This window comes from Dama dama, chromosome 14, assembly GCF_033118175.1.
Source record: "Dama dama isolate Ldn47 chromosome 14, ASM3311817v1, whole genome shotgun sequence".
In the NCBI taxonomy this organism is placed as follows: domain Eukaryota; kingdom Metazoa; phylum Chordata; class Mammalia; order Artiodactyla; family Cervidae; genus Dama; species Dama dama.
Window position 1 is genome coordinate 36,276,091 of NC_083694.1, and position 21,419 is coordinate 36,297,509.

General features: G+C 35.8%; 1 protein-coding gene across 14 annotated transcripts in view; it reads left to right on the forward strand.

Moving 5' to 3' along the window:
• PRRC2C (proline rich coiled-coil 2C) overlaps positions 1-21,419 on the forward strand; it is a 93,572-nt gene that overhangs the window by 22,338 nt on the left and 49,815 nt on the right. For 10 of the 14 annotated variants that reach the window (XM_061160307.1, XM_061160318.1, XM_061160310.1 and 7 more), the window contains exons 2-12: positions 3,424-3,589; positions 4,489-4,666; positions 6,003-6,112; positions 7,208-7,333; positions 9,002-9,222; positions 12,041-12,123; positions 12,754-12,887; positions 12,968-13,055; positions 15,457-15,601; positions 17,112-17,165; positions 20,138-20,771. In XM_061160307.1, coding sequence (XP_061016290.1) covers positions 3,478-3,589; positions 4,489-4,666; positions 6,003-6,112; positions 7,208-7,333; positions 9,002-9,222; positions 12,041-12,123; positions 12,754-12,887; positions 12,968-13,055; positions 15,457-15,601; positions 17,112-17,165; positions 20,138-20,771 — 1,885 coding nt within the window. In that variant the 5' untranslated portion in view covers positions 3,424-3,477. The remainder of the gene's footprint in view (positions 1-3,423; positions 3,590-4,488; positions 4,667-6,002; positions 6,113-7,207; positions 7,334-9,001; positions 9,223-12,040; positions 12,124-12,753; positions 12,888-12,967; positions 13,056-15,456; positions 15,602-17,111; positions 17,166-20,137; positions 20,772-21,419) is intronic. The other 4 variants (XM_061160309.1, XM_061160313.1, XM_061160320.1 and 1 more) reach the window with 2 other exon arrangements.

The following is a 21,419-nucleotide window of genomic DNA, read 5'->3' on the forward strand; positions in this document are numbered from 1 at the left end:
TTCTATCACCCTATGGTTAAATTGTGTTATGTTACTTTGTTTTCCTTGTATAAACATATGGACAAATTGAACTGTCCTAACTTGTTAGTTTTGTTTATTTATAAAACTGAGCATTTCAATACATTTGCTTAGTGGTATTATTTCTCTAGTGAATTGTCTGTTAACATAGCATTAATAATTGGGTTTCTTCAAGTTTTTTTCTTCAGTTTGTGAGTTCTTGTATAACATTTGCATTTTGTCAAATGTTGAGATATTTTTCCTGTTGACTCAGCTTTTGGGGGGGTTGAACTATGCTGGATCTTCTCTGTAGTACATGGGCAGTGAGTGGACTTAGTTGTCCTTTGGCATGTGGGATCTTAGTTCTGCGACAAGAGATTTACACTTGTCCCTTTCATTGGAAGGTGGATTCTTAACCACTGGACCACTAAGGAAGCCCCCTCAACTTAATTTTTTTTAATTTATTTATTTTTAATTGGAGGATAATTGCTTTACGTTACTGTGGTTTCTGCCATGTATCAACATGAATCAGCATATGAATCAACATATGAATAGGTATTTATTCCCTCCCTCGTAAACCTCCTTCCCACCTCACACCCCACCCTATCCAACACCCTCTAGGTTGTCACAGAGCACCCATTTTGAGCTCCCTGCATCATACAGCGAATTTGTGGTAATTGTATATGTTTCAGTACTGTTCTCTCAATTCATCCCATCCTCTCTTCCCCCCTCTACAGTTCCTCACATGATTTGTAAACATGTATCTGAAACCCTTAATGTGAAATAGATACCTGTGTTCCAGGTAAAGTTGAAACACTGCTCAAAACAAAGGAGAAATGTAAACAGGCAGTGGGATTCTTTAGGAACACAGAATTCTGGGCTGGAGATATAAATTTGACATACGCAGTTGGTGGTTGAAGCTTAGAAGTGGGTGGGATTTCCTGCAGAGACAAATTTAGACGGAGAAAGAAAGTAGTGACAGGGTGGGTAGCACAGAAAGAAGGATTGGTCTTCGATGGAATGTAAGGAAAGGTACACTTCCTTTATTGCAGTGATTCTGAAGACTGCTTACATGTTTAGAATTGCCTGAGGAACATTTTCAAAATAAGAATTGATCATCAGATCCCACCTCACAACTCTAGAAACTGATATGTTTCAAAATCCGCAAGTGATTTTAATTTGCGGCAAAGGTTAAGGACCACTGCTTAGCATATATATGAAGGTGAAAGTCGCTCAGTCATGTCACCTGAGCCACCAGGGAAGCCCGTGAATACTGGAATGTGTAGCCTATCCCTTATCAAGCGGATCTTTCTGACCCAGGAGTCAAACAGGGGTCTCCTGCCTTGCAGGCAGAATCTTTTACCAGCTGAGCTACCAGGGATGCCCTAGCATATATATATATGCTTGTAGTAAATCATTATATTTTGAACTTTTGTGTTTTTTTTCAATCACTGGGAGGGCTTTCTAAGGCACAGTGGTCTTATCCTCAGTTTAATTCAGTAGGTATGAGTTGGATCCTGAGAATTTGCATATCTAACAAGTTTCTGGATGATCCTCAGAAACACTTTCAACAACAGGTGAAAGAAAGGCAACTCTTCAGAAAGATGGATGTAGATGCAGGTGGTCTTGTAGGTTTGCCCTAAGGAAATTTAAGTTTCTTAATGTTACTGCTTTTTTTATGATGTAGACAGGTGAGGGTCTCCATGAGTAGTTGTGGTATTGAGAAAGGTTTGCAGATTCTTAGATGTTCAATTGCCATCAAATGAGGGTGAAAGAAGTTGTTGGCAGTTTTTATTTTACACCAGTTACCTTATTTTCATCTGAAGAAAGATCCCTTTGAATCTTAACTTTGTCATCTAGTGAATATGCACTGTCCTCTTTTTGTCCTTGGAGAGGAATATTTTTCCTGTATATCTTTGTCCATGTTATTGGTAAAAATGTGTCAACAAGAGAGATTCTCTGAGTATAGCTGTCTTCACACTGTCATCATTAGCACCCTTGGGATAAAACTAATTATATACATCCTTCCTTCTATGATTGCAAGCGATCTATATGTTAATGTAGTTCTTCTGGTTGCAGGTGAGTGGTTTACACAATTTATTTCAAAGAAAGATGCTCTATTGTAATACTTGGAGAAGTTATAGGAGGCAGCATGGTATATAAACTGACTGGCCCAGAAGCCGTAATTTCAAAGCCAGTCTCGTTTACCTATGAACATCAGTTTCCTCATCTGTAAAACCAGAATACTCACTATATCATAACATTTTTTGTCTAAAATGAGATAATAGATGTGAAGATTATGGATAAACTTCTTGGAACTACATAAATACTGTATGTTAGTTGATATGAATGTAAAATCATACCTCTGGATGTGATGCTTATTCTGTAATTGACAAATGTAAAACCAATACATGAAAGGATCTTTATGATGATAGGGTCTACTCAGGCATTCCTTGACTTTGAATGCTTTTTGCATTATATCCTATTCTGTATTGTCTTTAGCGCCCATGCTTTTAGCTATTATTGGTTTCTTGTTAGATTCACTACCTCCTGCCCTACTTCTGCCCTCAAAACAAATAAAGCAAACTCGCACAAAAAAACAATTCCTAAGATTGATAATGTATACCTTATTAAATTGAAGAGAAATAGTATGAGAGCTAATCTGTATCTCCTCCCCTGTGTATTATTAGGCTAGTTTTTAATTAAGGTATATTAATTCCAAAGATGAACATTCTCTTTTATATGAATGTTCATTAAAATACTGTTTACTTCTCATATATACAGAGACTTTTGACAGGTGTACACTATTTCTTGAACACTTACTCTGTAGTGTAATAGAATATTGTTTTTATGTATGAGGGAGTGTTCTACCCTTTGCAGAATGCAGAGAAAATAGAATGTTCTTTCTATTCTAGATTGTTAAACAAATAGATTCTTCTTAGACACATATTGCCTGAAAACACAGGCATGCAGTTTATAAGAAAAGGATGTTATCCTTCTGTCATGTTTGGATTCCATATGTGTAAGCTGATCATGCCAGTCATCTCAGTCCTATTAAGTTAAATAATATTTGTTTATTAAATAGAAGGACAGTCTCCATCAATTAACTGTAGTTCAACTGTTCATCTCAGTATGGATTAAAACCCTTATTCTCTACAGAATAGTTAAGTGGTTACAAACCATAAATAATATACTCACCAAGCACATGGCAGTTTATTTTGATTAACTTTGTCGCATGTTGGCTGTTGGACTTTTACAGTATTAAACAGGCTCATGAAATTATTATTAATGTGAGCTACTAAAGATTGATTTAACTTCTCATTTTTATTTTTCAGAATTTCTGTGAACATTTGAATTTACTAAATTTTTAGTAAACTAATTCTAAAATGTTCCTCCTTATTTCTCTTTCTTCTGTTAATCTTACAGACTGATTTTAAGGGGTGTGGCAGAAGGTTCTAGACTCGATGAGTTTCCACCGAAATGTCGGAGAAGTCAGGCCAGAGCACAAAAGCAAAGGATGGGAAAAAGTATGCGACACTCAGTTTATTTAATACTTACAAGGGTAAATCATTAGAAACTCAGAAAACCACAGGTGAGTAAAATCAAGTGGCTTTTATGTTTTTTATAATTTTCATGGCTTCATTTTATTACTGTAAGTGACACACTGGAGCTATTGCTGTTAGGATCTAGGCAAACCTGTGTTAAAGCAGTTGTGTTTGCATTGGGCTTTCTATGTACATACACATCTTTGAGGGGCTATGAAGTTTTAAAAGTTAAAATTGTATAAATGTATTAAAATATGTTTATTTCTTTCCAGTTTGTTGTCAGCAGAAAATAAGTTAAACTATATGGTTCCAAAGGGGAGACTTGGTTAATGAGATTAATAGGTATAAAGCTAAAATTATTTCAATCAAGTAGTTGATGTACAGTGTTTGTTAATTTGTGCTGTATAGCAAAGTGATTCAGTTATACATATATATACACTTTTTTAATATTCTTTTTCCATTATGGTTTATCACAGTATATTGAATACAGTAGGACTTTGTTTATCCATTCTATATATACTAGTTTGCATTTGCTGATCCCGAACTCCCATTTCACCTCCTTCCCCCACTTCCCCTGGGCAACCACAGGTCTGTCCTATATGTCTGTGAGTTTGTTTTGTATCATATTTATTGTTTCATGTATGAAGTTTTGAGTTTAAAATCAATTCCTTGGAAAATACAAAACAGCACTGTCAGTGTTTTCTTTTTTGTAGTTTATAGAGTTAGTTCACTGTTAGAATTTTTCAAGCATCTGTTCAGTGACTTGATAGTTAATTTGAATACAACTTCTACCTTGGGTTATGTTGCAGGTTTGTGGCTTAGTTTAAAATTTTTTTTCTTAAAATACTAGAAAATAATAATTCAAGATTCCATTAATTCCTATTGTCTTTTATGTTGTTTTAAGAATAAAATAGTTACTAAGAAAGTTGATGTTACTGATCTTTAGTTGCAGCTCGCCATGGATTACAGAGTCTTGGAAAAGTTGGTATTTCTCGGCGTATGCCTCCACCTGCTAACCTCCCAAGTCTCAAAGCAGAAAACAAAGGCAATGATCCTAATGTGAACATTGTACCTAAAGACGGCACAGGATGGGCATCAAAACAAGAGCAATACGAAGAAGAAAAGTAAGTCAGAGTCTACTGAAAAATGAAATTGTTCCCCATTCTTTATGTTTGAGTCCCTTCTATGTGCTAGGTGTTAGGCTATGTGTATTACATGTATCATGCCCTTTAAAATGTTTTATGTATAGTCAACTCTTGTGTAATTTTTACTGTGAGTGGGTTTAGTGGCAGTATTTTCAGGTGTCAGGGTAGAACAGATGACAGAAATACTGATCACAACTTTCCTTTTATCGTACACTGTGTTAGGCTCCCTCCTATTCCTCACCAAATCAGGCATTCTCTTTCTATGATTTAAGAGTTGATTCTGTTAAATAATTTCCACAAAGCTTAAGAGTTTCTGTCTGCCTCATTCATTGAAACTACCTAATATACATCATAGGTAATCAAGTAATACTATTTGAATGAATAAAGAATTAACAAGAAAACTGGCATGGAATTAGTAATGTCCTTCTTAATCATAATTCATTCAATAAATATTTAGTATTCTGTGTCAAGAATTATTCAGGGCTCTTGGTTTATTGAACAACCAAGCCAAGTAGTGGTAATTTTTAAAAATAAGACTAGAAAATGAAGTACTTGATACTTTTTGTCTATAACTATTACTAAAGCTCTGTATTCTGGGGAGCTTTAAATGATAACTGCTACTACTTGGGTGAAACTTATCAAAGGCTTATTGTTCTCTACTTCTTAGTTAATAGAATTATTTTGTAGTAGCAAGTCAGTTTTAGGTCTGAGTATACCAGAAATATATTGCATTTCTTAAGTCTGCTAACTATTTTATTTTTAAGCCTTAACTCATTGCAAGGATTGAATGAAACTGTAGACCCTTGTAAAACACCTTTTACCAGTGGGGACACATCAGTCAGGTTGCTATGACTTCTTTTGATTAACAGTAATATGTAGTGGTGAACCTATTGACTGCTGAATGGAGAGCTTGCTTATTAGCCTTAGCTCCTGGCTAATCCCACCAATCCAGACTGTATGTATGCCTATAATGTTATTTCTAATTATAAATGTTTACTTCTTCAAAAGTAATTTTTGGTAGCTATATTCAATAATGAGTGCTTCTATTTTGTCTCTCTCTTCCTTCTCTCTTCCCTTCCTTTCCTTCCAAAATTAAAAACAAAGCTGTCATCTCCTTGGGCTATTCAAGGGTAGAAATAAAAGAGGACAAAAATAGCTGTACTTCATTTAAAGGAATGTTGCAGAGGGAAAGCATGGGGGGTGCATCTGAGTAAATATGTAGCCAAAATCATTTGTATACAGATTTAGCTTAAATGTAATATTTATTTTGTTGAAACATATAATATCTGAAATAATGGATTCATATTTTTTTAAGAGCACCAGAAGTTCCACCAGCACAACCAAAACCTGGGGTTGCAGCTCCCCCAGAAGTAGCACCTGCTCCCAAATCATGGGCCAGTAACAAGCAAGGTGGGCAAGGAGATGGTAAGTAGACGTTAGCTGGGGAAACTGGTTAGGCTTGATAGTTACTGAACAGCCATACAGAAGATAAGGGACAAATTATACTGTTTTGGCAGGGGCAATGAACACTGTCAAAAGATATTATTAGACCCTTAAGAAAAAGGATCTTTTAAAAAAAAATCTCTTGGGCTAGTTAACGTTCAGTGTTAAGACCTATGTATGACCAGTAATAGGAATCAAAGAAGTAGTCTTTAAGATACCCCAATCCCCACATTACTCTATCTTTACCCTCTGTAACCAGACAAAATCTTGTGCCTTCAGCTCTGAGTCAGAAAATACCCAGACATTAATGTTGATTGCTGTAAACCATATTAATCTCCATCCGTGCCCTTCAACCTTTTCTGTTTCAAACATGCTACTCACAGTTTCCACGGTAGAGCAGATCTAGGAGAAAAGCCATCAAGCACAGTAGCTGTAACACTTCCCTCCCTGCTAGGAATGATGGACTCCTCAACAAAATTTAATTTTCCCACTTGCAAACATGTCTGTAAAACATTATATAGAGAAACTCATCTAGGCCCTCAAGCTAATAAAGTCAGTTCTTTTAGTTTATGAAAGTATAAAATAAATAGGCAGGCAGATAGATGGACAAATGAGTGAATAGTGAGGTGCCACCAGTATCTCAGCAGTTAGTTAAACAAAAACATCTTAACCTCACCATATTTGTAGTGTTGATTCATAAATTCTGTTGTAGTAATGTTGTTTGAACTGATTCTTAGTGTTATTTATTAGCAAAGAAATTTAACTTGTGTTGAAAATGAAAGGAGTCATAATAAAAGAGAAACAGAAGTGAAACTCTCCTCGTTTGCCGCACCAATTTTAATGAGTCTGCCAGAATGATGTCTGGCAGATTCCTTTCTCAGATTTTTTCTTCTCCTCATGGCTGTTCATTAACTTTCCAAGGGATTCTAATTCTAGATAAATTGAAAATTTTATGGATATGAACAGTCACCATTTCAGTGTGGAATAAATTACCAAAAAAAGGAGAGAGCTCTATCCTGGGAGGATTTTTGAATTATCTTCAGTATTATATGTTTTTTTTTTTTTTTTAATCTGTAGGAATCCAGGTGAATAGTCATTTTCAACAAGAATTTCCCAGCCTACAGGCAGCTGGGGATCAGGAAAAAAAAGAAAAAGAAGCAAATGATGACAACTATGGACCTGGACCCAGTTTACGCCCACCAAGTAAGAATATTTTCTCTTAATAAAAATATGGAGTGAGATTATATTTGTGTTCTACCTCGATATAACCTGCCTGCTGCTGTTGTATGTAGTTTGAAAAGGCAGACAGTAACTATAGTTGATTGCCACTCAGGTATGGTTTTTACATGAACAGCATTAACTTTGAGAACTTGCTGGAAGTATATGTCTTGGCCCTCACACCCAAGCTACTAAATCAAAAGTTAGCATTTTAACAAAATGACTAGGGAACTTACGTCAGTATTTGGTTATTTTTAACAATAGTAAAAATTTTTAGCAAACTTCCCCAATATGCAAATGTTTATGTATAAATTATATCCATTCATTTGCTTTCTGCTAATATTCAGGGATCCCTTGCTTTCTGAATTCAAACTGAGGAACTAATCAGTTTGGATAGTGAGAGATACTTGTATTATGTGCATTATAAAGCAGAAACTAAAAATAGAAATGTAAAATCTTTTGAGAGATTTTTAAATGTCTTATTAGTTATGTTGGATTCATAGTGTTGTTACCAGATATCTCAAAGGACCCTGGGCCCTGTACAGGGTATTACTCTTTACAGTAATAGTTACAAATCCATGTTTATTTATAACCTGATACATTTTGTATTTCTTTGGTTCATTTCTTGTCAGGTCTGAGTAGATGATCTTTTTTTTTTAATTATTGTTACATGGTTGATGAGTTTATATTAGGAGCAGAGTGTCAGCTCCACAATTTTCTTGTTTAGTTTCTTGTCACCGTTATCTGTTGCTGAGTAATGTATTTGGCAGCTTAAGATGACAAATTGAACTGGACATTTCAAACAGCTCTGAGGGTTAGGAATCTGGCAGCCACTTAGCTGGGGGTTCTGCCTCAGGTTTTGTTGGTTCTCTCTCATCAAAGTTACAGTGAAGCCCTCATCTGATGCTGACTTGACTAGGGCTGGTGTGTCAAGCTCTCGTGGCTCATTTGTGTGTGAGCAACTCACATCATGACTTCCTCAGAAAAAATAAGGAGGGACAGACAAATATCTCTCACCCAAGATGGAAACCCCTAGGCTTTCATAGCCTGTTTCCAGAGAAGACCGCCAACACATCTGTCTTACTGTGCAGGTTACACAGACCGATCCTGGCACACAGTTGAGAGGGGACTACACGGGGTGTGAATAGGAGATAGGGACCACTTGAACCAAACACGTTTTCCTTGTAAAACCTATTACGTGTGATTGAATCAGGTTACACAGACACTAAATCTGTGCACTTGGGCATATGTAATAGGAAGTAATAGAAAATGAATCATGTGTCACTATCAGTCCTTTTGGGTTATAGAACTCCTTTCCCTCAGGACTGCTCTGGTATAACTGTAATTTTAATCTCTGTATCAAAAACTGGTGAAGCTTGATAGGGAATCCCTAATATTTTCTTCCCCAACCCCAGTGTTTGCTTCTGGAGATACCCTCTGAAGTATATCCTCTCTATTTTGGAAGCCACTGCTCTGACTACCTAAACACCTTCTATGCTTACTTGATTTCTAGTACAGACTAGATTAGACTTTACTATTCCTTCACTGTGCTTACTTGCTTAAATATTCTTGAAATATGCCTCACTTAGTTTCACTCTGTTCCATTTTGAGATTTCCTTTGTTTTCTTATTTTCCTATCTCTCTTCATACCAGATGTTGCTTGTTGGAGAGATGGTGGTAAATCTGCTAGTTCATCTTTAACATCTGACCAAGATGAAAAGCCTGGCCAGGATGAAAGTACAGCTGGAACATCAGAGCAAAGTGATATCCTCAAAGTGGTGGAAAAGAGGATAGCTTGTGGTCCTCCACAGGCTAAACTGAATGGACAACAGCCTGCCCTTGCTTCCCAGTACAGAGCTATGATGCCTCCTTATGTGAGTGTTGTTGAATCCGCAAGGGGTTAAGAGGTTTTTGATCTGGATTCCAAGGAAAGAATTGGGATGGGAAAAGTTTAGGTCTTTATTTTCATTAACATCTAACTAAAAATTAACATTTCCTTTGATTATGAATTTAGGAATCAATCACAGCAGTACCTGAGTTTTAATAGGCATCATAGATATTTTTATATAACATTGCATTGTTTTAAGATACTGCAAATATTTTTTATACTCAGCATAACTTCAAAATAGTTATTAGTGTTACTTACTGAAGCATGCATGTTACTGTATCAAAAATTTTTTTTTATAATATCATGGTGACAATTTTAGTATAATTAATTTCTTAGTGATCCTGTGTCTTCAATTATGCATTTAAAAACATTTTTATGAGACGAGGTCCATAGGATTTATCAGACTGCTAAAGGGGTTGTTCATGGCACAAAAAAGGTTAATACCTGCTTTAATTCTAAAGTTTTTATTAATATACCTTTAAGTGTTTTTAAAATCTTTTTATGATGAAATATTTTTAATATTCAAAAACAGAAACGATTAAAAGAAAGCATGAACTTTCTTCCTCCCATATCTGCCATACATCCTCAACAGTTATCAGTTTGTGGTACATCTTGTTTCACTTACATTTCTCACCACCTAGGATTACTAAACAAGTCCTAGGTATATCATTTCATCCATATACATTTTAGGTTAGATTTTAAAAGAGAAAGACTAGGGGGAAAATCACAGTGCCATTATCACACCTAAAAAAAAATTACTCTTTAAATACTAAGGCAGTGTTCCAGTTTCCCTGATTATCTTTTAATTATGATCCAGATACCACCTATTCTTGAGATTGGTTGATATTTTTCTTAGCAATTTTGTTATCTATGGGTACTTCTTTTCCTCCATTTCTTATTTTCTTTGGAGCGTATCTATTACAGTTTGTTACCCTATGGAGTTTCTCATAGTCTGGATTTTGCTGATTCTGTCCTTGTAGTTTCATTTAATATATATTTCTGAGGGGACTTCCCTGGCAGTTCAGTGGTTCCACACTCCCAGTGCAGGGGGCACAGGTTCGATCTCTAGTCAGAGAATTAGATTCCACATGCCACACATTGCACCCCCACCTCAAAACAAAGAACCTAAGAATGGCAGGGGAAATTTAATTTTTTAAGTATATATTAGTAAATTAAAAAAAAAAAGTATATATTAGTAAATATACTTCTGACCCCCATATTGCTTGTAAATTTGATGCCCTCTTTTTGTTTGCTCTTAGTCTGCTGTGAAATTACTTGGTGAGTTACATGTGTTCAAGTAAATAAATTTACATTTTATTTAACCATTCTAAGATAGAGGGAAATAAATTGTTAATACAATTGCTTGTTTAATATTTTCGTTAAAAATTGGGGTGTATGATAAGATCAGTCTTAAATGCTAACCTGACCTTGAATAATGATTTGTATCCAAATACTTGTCTCCTGATGTTTTTCAAGTTGTGCTTCCAAGGACCCCTGAATTTCCAGATGTGGGGGTGGGATAAGGGAAGGGAAGACCAAATGATCTTTGTTACCAATTTCATCAATGAATTTATTCAAATAAAGGGTTTCACTAAACAAAAATTTTAAAAAATATTATAAATTGAGAACTTACAGTTGTGTCTACAGTGTTTTTGAGGCAAATTCCTAAATTTTAAACATTTAACACCACCCAAATTAATATCTATGCCTAAGTAATCAGCAGAAAGATCTAATGCAACTTAACCTATTACCATTTGCCTCCAATTATCTGTTGGCAAATTTCAGTGTGAAAGTGGGATGGAACCAAAAATTCTCTGGAGTATTCTCCAAACACAAAGCTTCCCCAGTTGAGTTTCAGCTGTTGCTTATCTTAGTTAACTTTTGCTCCAACCCTGCTTAGAAATTTTTTCTTTACATAGCACAATCATAACAAACTTAGCTTCTCTTCAAGTATGAAGTAATTTCCTCATCTAATGGTTTTTTGTTTTTAAAGAAAAACTACTCTATTTCAGCACCTAAATTATGTATTTAAGGTAATGCTATTTCATTTTTTTAAAACATAATTTAACCTGGATGTAACCAGAGTAAATAACCAAGCACTGCTTGACATTTCTTCCCTTATAAATCATAAAATAATTCCCTTGGTATTACTAGTTGTCTTCATAATCTATCTTACAAATTCTCCTAAAGTCAGATTCACAGAGCTAAGTTCTCATGAAGAGCATCATCTTTGGGCCTTTGTATGTAACTGCTATCTGTGTAATAACTTGACTCAGAATCCACTTATGCCCTACCCAGAAAATCTCTCAACTAGCTGCCTGCCCACTTCCTCCCTCACCTTTCTTGGGTTATGGGCTATCCTTGTATCTGAACTGAGTTCTTTACCAACAAATCTGCTCTCCGTTAATCTACTCTTGCGTTAGGATGAGGTTTCACATTGTATCCTTTCACATCCTTAAACTTGGTTAAGAAAATTGAAGTTTCCTGAAGTGCATGCATGTTGTGTTTGTTATATTTTCAATTCAGTGCACAGTTATTTTTATGTAACTTTGTTAATGAGGTAACAGAAGTTCTTAATATGATGTGTCCTAGTTCTTACATCTTCGTAATGACTTGGTAGAGGCATTAGTTTTATAAATGGCTTGTTATTGACAGTGAATAATCTATACCAGTAGATAGAATTTGATATTCACAGTGCTATTTATTTTAATCATTTCTATTTATTATAATTTCAGGCTTGGGGTAACCTTCTTTTTTTAATAACTTAGTAGCTAAATTTACCAATTTTTCTTTCCTTTATACAGATGTTTCAGCAGTATCCTCGGATGGCCTATCCTCCTCTACATGGTCCCATGAGGTTTCCACCTTCTTTATCTGAAACAAACAAGTAAGACTATTAAATGATTAAAGTTTGCAGGGTATAAAGATTTTCAGGAGGTTGAGTAGATTGTGGGGATTTATTATTCTGTCCTCAAGGTACATTTGTCATCAACAAGTAATTGGCTAGCTTTCATCAAGATAGAACAAAAATACTTTATTCTTCTAAAACATTAAATCACTTGACATAAAATTCTGAAAACTAAAAATTGTGGCCCCAGAAATAGATGGCACTTGCTTACTCCTCCTTCCTTCCATGACATTGATAAAACCCCCTTTTTTTCCCTTAATTGTAAGCCTTGAGCATTCTCCTGAATGATGATTTTCCTTCAAGTTCTTTATTTTGAGATGAGTAGTACTCTTAGCCATGTAGACTTCTAATGTATATTTGTTTTATTTTAAATGCTTGAAAATTTTACTGTTAAATATCTGCATAAGAAATATCATTATGTATTGTCTTAAATTTGTGTGTTAATCTTACAGTCTCTTCATGTTGATGCAGAATACTTTGTATATCACCGTGTAGAAAGTTTACTAATGTTGAATTGAAATTAACTAAATCCCAAGCTTTTAATATTTTCCTAATTTAGTATCATTAAAACTTGGTATCCTTTTTCTCTCATAACCTGTCCCTGCTTAGAGGCCTTCGAGGAAGAGGCCCACCTCCTTCATGGGCCTCTGAGCCTGAACGTCCCTCCATCCTTAGTGCATCAGAACTAAAGGAGCTTGATAAATTTGATAACCTAGATGCTGAAGCTGATGAAGGTTGGGCAGGTAGGAGACAAGATTAATAAAGCACTTTTAGATTTTATACACTTTGAAACAGTCAGTCTGAATTCTCCTTAATTTAATAGGTGCTCAGATGGAAGTAGATTATACAGAACAGCTGAATTTCAGTGATGATGATGAGCAAGGAAGTAGTAGTCCTAAAGAAAACAGCAGGTAAGTTGTGATATCTGTTACTAATAATAGTGTGAATTTGTTAATGTAACATGGACTATTTATTTAATTTTATTTTTGCCTGCACTGGGTCTTTGTTGCTGCTCACAGGCTTTCTCTAGTCATGCACAGGCTTCTCTTTATGGTGGCTTCTTCTGTTGCGGAGCACGGGCTCTGGAGAGTGCGGGCTTCAGTAGTTGTGGCCTATGGACTTAGTTGCCTCTTGGCATGTGGAATCTTCCTGGACCAGGGAGTTCAGGAAGTGAGTCCATGTCCCCTGCAGTGGCAGTTGGATTCTTAGCCACTGGACCACCAGGGAAGTCCCACGTAAGCCATTTATGCAAAGAGTTTTCATTAATAGTTATTTCCTCCCTGCTTATAGAATTTCTTCATTCTACTCCGAGGATTTTTATTGAGTGGGAAGTTGATTGATGAGCCAAATTTTCAAAGTATGAATAATCAAGGAATTAAGGGTCTGATATTTCTAAAGAAAATACTTATTTTTTAAAAAGAAGCTGTTTATATGGCTGAGTCCCTACCCCGTTCACAACATTATCACAACGTTGTTAATTGGCTATGAAGCCTGTATGCAGGTCAGGAAGCAACAGTTAGAACTGGACATGGAGCAACAGACTGGTTCCAAATAGGAAAAGGAGTACGTCAAGGCTGTATATTGTCACCCTGCTTATTTAACTTATATATGCAGAGTACATCATGAGAAACGCTGGGCTGGAAGAAGCACAAGCTGGAATCAAGATTGCCAGGAGAAATATCAATAACCTCAGATAAACAGATGACACCACCCTTATGGCAGAAAGTGAAGAGGAACTAAAAAACCTCTTGATGAAAGGAAAGAGGAGAGTGAAAAAGTTGGCTTAAAGCTTAACATTCAGAAAACTAAGATCGTGGCATCTGGTCCCATCACCTCATTGGAAATAGATGGGGAGACAGTGGGAACAGTGTCAGACTTTATTTTTTTGGGCTCCAAAATCACTGCAGATGGTGACTGCAGCCATGAAATTAAAAGACACTTCTTAGAAGGAAAGTTACGACCAACCTAGATAGCATATTAAAAAGCAGAGACATTACTTTGCCAACAAAGGTCCATCTGGTCAAGGCTATGGTTTTTCCGGTGATCGTGTATGGATGTGAGAGTTGGACTGTGAAGAAAGCTGAGTGCCGAAAAATTGATGCTTTTGAACTGTGGTGTTGGAGAAGACTCTTGAGAGTCCCTTGGACTTCAAGGAGATCCAACCAGTCCATCCTAAAGGAGATCAGTCCTGGGTGTTCATTGGAAGGACTGATGCTGAAGCTGAAACTCCAATACTTTGGCCACCTCATGTGAAGAGTTGAGCCGTTGGAAAAGACCCTGATGCTGGAAGGGATTGGGGGCAGGAGGAGAAGGGGATGACAGAGGATGAGATGCCTGGATGTCATCACCGACTCGATGGGCATGAGTTTGAGTAAACTCCGGGAGTTGTGATGGACAGGGAGGCCTGGCGTGCTGTGATTCATGGGGTCGCAAAGAGTCAGACACAACTGAGCAACTGAACTGAATACAAAATAAAAAAGTTAAAAACTACATAGATGCTTGTCATCTAATGGAGATACTTTGAGAGACAGTATCAGGGATCATTTGAAACTTGTTCCTTGCTTGACCTGATCCATATTTATAAAATTGGAGAAAAATTACTTGGATTAGAACAGCTGCTTCAAGTCTTTGTTTTGTTTTTTTTTTTTAACTTAGCAAGGAGCAATAAGTTCTTGGGAAATGGGAGCTTTTCCTCGTTTTTTTGTTTTTTTTTTAACATGGGGCAGTGAGGTCAGGAATATGTGGGTCATAAAGCATAAAAACTGGGCTCTTAAACAGGAGTTTGCATGTACACATTGGTATAGTTTTTCAGCCATAATGTTGTAATACATTGCTGTTTGATGATCAGCTGTGAGATGCTTGTGATTTGTCATTACTTTTAAAATACTATAGCTTGATTGCTCTTTTTCATTAAATCAGAACAAGTTAGAGTAAATGAGAATACATTAATTAATTACCTGGAGTATTAGTTGCATTCAGATGAGAGTTTTGAGTGGGAATAATAGAATAATAGAAAATGATGGAATCATATCGTGTGTCAAGTGTGAGTGTCTGTATTTGACAAGTATTCTGTTGCACCTTCTATCTTGTGATAATCTGGCCAAGCCCAGGCCCCATCACATTATAGATAATAGCATATATTTCTTGAAAGAATAACTTAGCACTGCTCAATTAAAAAGCCACCTCATTCCTTGATGCATTTTCCACTGAAGCTGTATGAAAGTAATGTCTTTTTAACATTGAAAAAATGCGTTTACTTAACGTTTCTATTTTGTCCATTCTACTTATTTCACTTGGGTTTTGATTCTTCAGTGAGGATCAAGGTACAAAAGCCTCTGAAAACACTGAAAACCGAAAAGAACCAGATGACGTTTCCAACACCAAATCATCTTCTCAGATACCTACCCAGCCATCGGTAGCAAAAGGTCCCTATGGGAAAGGACCGCCATTTAATCAGGTTTGTTGGAATCATGAGATTCTTGTCACTGCAGACAAGGGACAAGGATGAGTTAATCTTATAATCATAGAGTTGGAAAAAGACTTAGGAAATGGAAACTATATATTTTTTCTTAAAGAGACATAAACCATAGATTTATTGCATATGAACAGGAACTATCAGTACTATAGTAGCTAAAAGTATCAGGTAGAAATTAAAGTTTCACTCTTTTCCTTCTTAGAGCAGCTTGGTCAGGTCAGAGTGGAAGGATAAATTGTTTTTCCAAACTAGCATAGCTGAAGTGCTCTACAGTTTGTTGGATGCTTTGTAAATCCTAATTAGCACTCATGTGTGAAATTATGTTATCCCAGTCGGGAAATCACTCTTGGGAGTAAAGAAATCTATGAAGTCTGAGCTATTTTGAAGAACATTTTTTTTTTTTTTTAAAGAAGCATATGGGCAATAGATACACTTGATCTTGCTTCTAAAATGTAGTAAGAACTACATTACAATGCGAGAATTTAAAGGGGCTATCTTCCAGAAAGCCTACTTTAGTAATTTATGGTATATTCAGCATGAATTTGTTGAATTCATACAAAACAAGTGGAGGAATGGTGCCCTCAAGGAGGTTAAAAATAAGTAGCTAACAGTGCAGTGATAGAGTGCACATAGTTCTTAGAAACTTCTATGTAAAAGATTTCATAAAAGACTTGCTACGTAAACCAAGAGATAGCCAGTACAAAAAGGGAAGGGAGCAATTCCTACTTCAGAGTAGAGAAGTATGAAAACTTCATGGAGAAAACATGGCCCTTGAAGAAGTCCCCAGCAGTATGATATCAGAGAGGAGTAAGAGAGCTGTGTAAGAACTAGTAGTTGTTAAGTATTATATGCTATACCAGAACTTTGAATTTCATAAGCCTTTGGTGAGTCACTGGAAAATAAATTTGTGAATTCTGGAAAAGTAGGTTTTTTTAAGTAATTTTTAAGTAAAACCTGTATTTTGTGTGACTTTTAACTGGCATAATAGGGAATGATGAAAGAACAGAAAAATATAAACAATATCTTGATATATGTGTGTGTGATACTGATATATAAAAACAAGTGAATAGTCTATTCATATCTGGTTCCAGTGTTTTAGATGTTTCTTTTCTTTATATAAACTTAAAAAGTTTAGTCTGCCATTAGGAAAAAAAGTTCCATAAAAAGAATCGGGCCTGTATAAATAAAAATATGAAATTAAAGGCATAATTCTCCATAGCCGAATTACTTGGGCTACAATTCTAGAATTTTTACACTAAGAATCTACTCTTAACAAAGTTATTTTGTGAATGTAACTTTATTGAAATACCTGAGTGAGTCTATAGAATGTAGTTATATTATAGGGACTGATGTACTTTTATTTAAAAAGGAAAAGAGTAATGATGTTTTACTTTTTGCAGTCTTTTGGTCTCACTGAAAAACATTACAGTCAGAAATATTTGAAGTAGATATTTTTTGTCTTATTCTGTAAAAATTCTTTCCTTTATAATAGGAACGTGGACCATCGTCACACTTGCCACCACCTCCAAAGTTGATTGCACAGCAGGTAAATCTTAACTAAATGCTTGTTAATGGTCTGTAGGTATTGTTTGCCCTATTTGTTATAGTGGAAAGGGTCTGTGTTTCTTATTGATAATTTTTATGAGATAGTTATCGACTTCACCTTGTAGCTGCACCTCTTTCTTTAGCCTTTCCCTCTTCCTTCTCAGCTGATTAGCATGCTCCTAATTTTTCTAAGAAAATAACAAGCACCTGTTCTTCCCAATCAAGTACCTTTCCTGTTCTTACTTTTTTTCTGTTGTCCTTGTTCCTTAGGACCATCTTTGTACTTGTTCCCTGGATCCCATCTTTGTCAGTTACCAGTAATATTGTCTCACATTTAAGAAATGTTTTTTAAACACCAACCCTTCTTCAACTTCTACTACACTCCATGCCCCCCCATCACCACCACCAGTTTCTTCCCTATATCTCTGTTCTCCTTCATGGCAAAATTGTTTTAATGAGTTCTTTACACTTACTGCCATCACTTTCTCATTAACCCTCTCCAGTTATACTTTCATCTCCCAGTATACCTTTGAAAATGTTATTATCAAGGTTAGTAATGACTGTTCCATCTTGCCACAATCAGTTCTCTTGTATTCATTTTCTTAATCTCAGCAGCAGTTAGTGTAGGCAATCTCTTCATCCCTCCATCCTTCTAAAATTTTGCTTTTGAGATATCACAGATATCTCAGATATTAACAGTTATTAACAGATATTAACAGTTCACAGGCCTTCGTTCCCTCATCACTCTGCTATGATAGGTGCACGTACCATCACCATCATCTCCACTAGTCATTTTCCTTTTAACCACTGTATGGTCGTTGAAGCATTTCTATACACATACAAGCTAAAACTAAAACATCTAGCAGAAAATGTAGAAGAAAGTGTTTATGAACTTGGGCCAACAAAAATGTCTTGGATGAGACAAAAAAGACATGAATTAGAAAGAAGAGATTGGTCAGTTTGATTTTTGAAAAATATCTCTAAGGCAAAGAAAAGATATCACAGGAAAAATACTAGTAATTCATCTGACAAGGAACTTATATTGGGCAGGGGGGGTGCACGTACGTGTATTTAAAAACTTGCAATTCAACAATGAGACCAAAAAGTCCAACAGAATGATCTGAACATTGATTTCATAAAAGAAGGTATACAGATGGCTAATAAGCACATGAAAAAATGTTCAATATGTTTAGTTCCCAGTTCAATATGTTTAGTTCAAATGAAAAATAAAACCACATTGAAATTTTGTTACACGTCCAGAATTTTCAAGGCTGATGGTACCAGATGTTGGCAAGGATATAGAGCAGGTGACACCCTCACACATTGCTGTTGGAGCCTTAAAACCTGTAATCACTTTGGAAAACAGTTTGGAGGTTTCTTATAAAGTGAAATACATAGTTGCTATATGACTTGGCAGTTCCATTCCTGGGTATTCATCTAAAGGAAACGAAAACATGTATTTACACAAATACTTAAGCAGGAGTGCCTGTAGCTGTCTTATTCCTAGTTAAAAAACCAGAAGCAATATGAATGTATGTCTGTCCACAGATGAAACAGTATGCCTGTGATGCCGTGGTATTCAGCAAAAGAATTGAGCAAACAGTTGTTGCACACAGTGACCCCAAAACCATTACCCTGAGCACCAGAAGCCAGAAAGAAAACAACATAACTTATTTTATCCATTTTTGTGAAACTTTAGGAAAGGCAGAACTACTCTATACTGCAGAAGTAGATTACTGGTTGCATGGGGTCAGGTATTCATACAGAGGACTGAGGAAAATGCTCTATGTGTTGAAAGGGGCAGTAGTTACATAAGTTTATCATTTGTCCAAACTCATAAAACTATACAGTTAAAATATATGCATCACATTTTATGTAAATTATACTTCAGTAAAGTTGCTTTTCAAAAAAATGCTTACCCTGTGAGTTTACAGTATGAATTAGGTGTGCTTATATAATTACTTTGTTTTTGCAGCTTGTCTTTGAGGTATAGATTAAGTAACAATACCAGAGAGATGAAGCAGTTTTTCTAAGATATCATTGTTAGTAAATGGTAGAGTCTGGATTCATGGTTTGGTTGGTTGGTTGGTTGGTTTTAATATTCAGTCCAGTGTTTTCACCACATCATTGTTTTCTCTTTTGTAGGAATTCTGAATAGTTACTTGGCTTTTAAGGTTTCTTCACCCTAGTAGCTATTAAAAATCAGTATTTTTTTAAAGCACATTTTTAAGTTCCTTGGTGTTTCAGCTCTTCATGTGCTTTTTTTCTTTCTGCTTGTCTTTGCATAGTTGCTGGCATTGATTTTAGACTTTGTGGTAATTGTTTTAGAACACATTAATTGAAAATTAAATTAGTAAAACTGAGTCTCTCAGGTGATCCCCTCTCCACCATGGGCTCTAGATATGAATCTCTGTTTAAACATAGACTTCTCAAAAAAAAAAAGAATTCTCTACCCAGGCTGCTTTCTAGGAATTTCCTCTCCTTTGGCACGTCAACAGCAGTGTCTCTATGTTCTTCACTTAGCATCTTTGACTATGCACTCTTTCCTTGTAACTGTACCCCGATCTTGGCTCATGTGATGCCATGTTGCATCTTTATGGACTTTTCTCCCTCTTTAGGCATTCCGTCTCTAGCAGTTACTACTAAAGCACTCATATTCTAAATTTCCTTTGTCTCTAAATTTAGATTTTGAAATACATGTTGTGGCAGCTTCTAATTTTACTCAGCAAATACTGAGTGAGCAGTAGTGTCTGGCACAATAGATAAGTACATACTCAGTAAATATTAGATGGCTGGATTAACTATTCTAGAAACTTATCTAGATATACTGTCTTCCCCACATTGATTTTGCATTTAATGTGTATATTTTCCAGGGAAATTTCTGATATTCTGTGGAGAGTTTTGCTCCTGCTATATGTCTGTGATATATCCTGTGTTGTCATACTCATCTGAGAATTTATTTTAAAATTTCAGCATCCTCCTCCAGACCGACAGGCAGTACCTGGAAGACCAGGCCCTTTCCCCCCCAAGCAGCAGGTCCCAGATGAAGATGAAATATGGAAGCAAAGAAGAAGGCAACAGTCAGAACTTTCTGCAGCAGTGGAACGTGCTCGTAAACGGCGTGAAGAGGAAGAGCGAAGAATGGAAGAACAAAGGAAAGCCGCATGTGCAGAGAAACTTAAACGACTGGATGAAAAGCTTGGCATAGTGGACAAACAACCCTCTCCAGAGGAAATTAGAGAAAGGGAGCGAGAAAAAGAACGAGAAAAGGAGCGGGAACGTGAGAAAGAACTTGAAAAAGAACAAGAGCAGGAGCGAGAGAAGGAGAGGGAGAAAGAAAAGGAAAGACAACGGGAAAAGGAAAAAGAACTGGAGCGAGAACAGGAAAAACAGAGAGAAATGGAGAGGGAAAGAAAGCAAGAAAAAGAGAAGGAGCTAGAACGGCAGCAAGAAAAGGAGAAAGAACTGCAAAAGACAAAAGAACAGGAAAAGGAATGTGAGTTAGAGAAGAGAGAGAGAGAGAAAGTGGATGAAAAAATTGAACACAAAGAACCTACTTCAGAACCTATGGTAGAAAAACCAGAAAGTGAAAACAACTGTAACAAAGGTATGATAGTCTTGTTTGTCCTTATATAAGCTTTGCAAAAGGCTTCCTATTACTTACATTGTGAACGTTGAATGTTTGTGTTTTTTTTAAAATGTGTAATCCAAATAAAAGTGATTGATGTTTTTTGGTTATAGGTTCAATTTAATTGGATACTTTTTTAAAAATTGAATACTTGAAAATGTGGGTTTTGTTCTGTAATTTTTTTATTATGATAAAATTCATATAACATAAAATTTAGCATCTTAACCATTTTTTATTAAAATGGTATTAAAAGCACTCATAATGAACCATCACTGCCATCTATCTCAGGACTCCTTTCATCTTGTGAAATCAAAATTCTGTATCTATTAAACAATAACTGGGTGGTGATTCTGCTTCCTTTCCGTGGGTGTGATTGTGACTGTTGTCAGTGCCTCCTGTGGGTGGAGTCATACAGTGTTTGTCTTTTTGTGACTGACATTTTTGTTTATCATAATGTCCTTAAGTTTCATTAGTTGTAGCATGAGTGAAAGAAAAAAAGAAAGGATAGAATTTCCTTCCTTTTTAAGTCTACTAATTCATCATATAAATGCACACACACACCGTATTTTGCTTACCCAATCTGTTGATGGACACTTGGGTTGATACTATGTTTTACATATGTTGAAT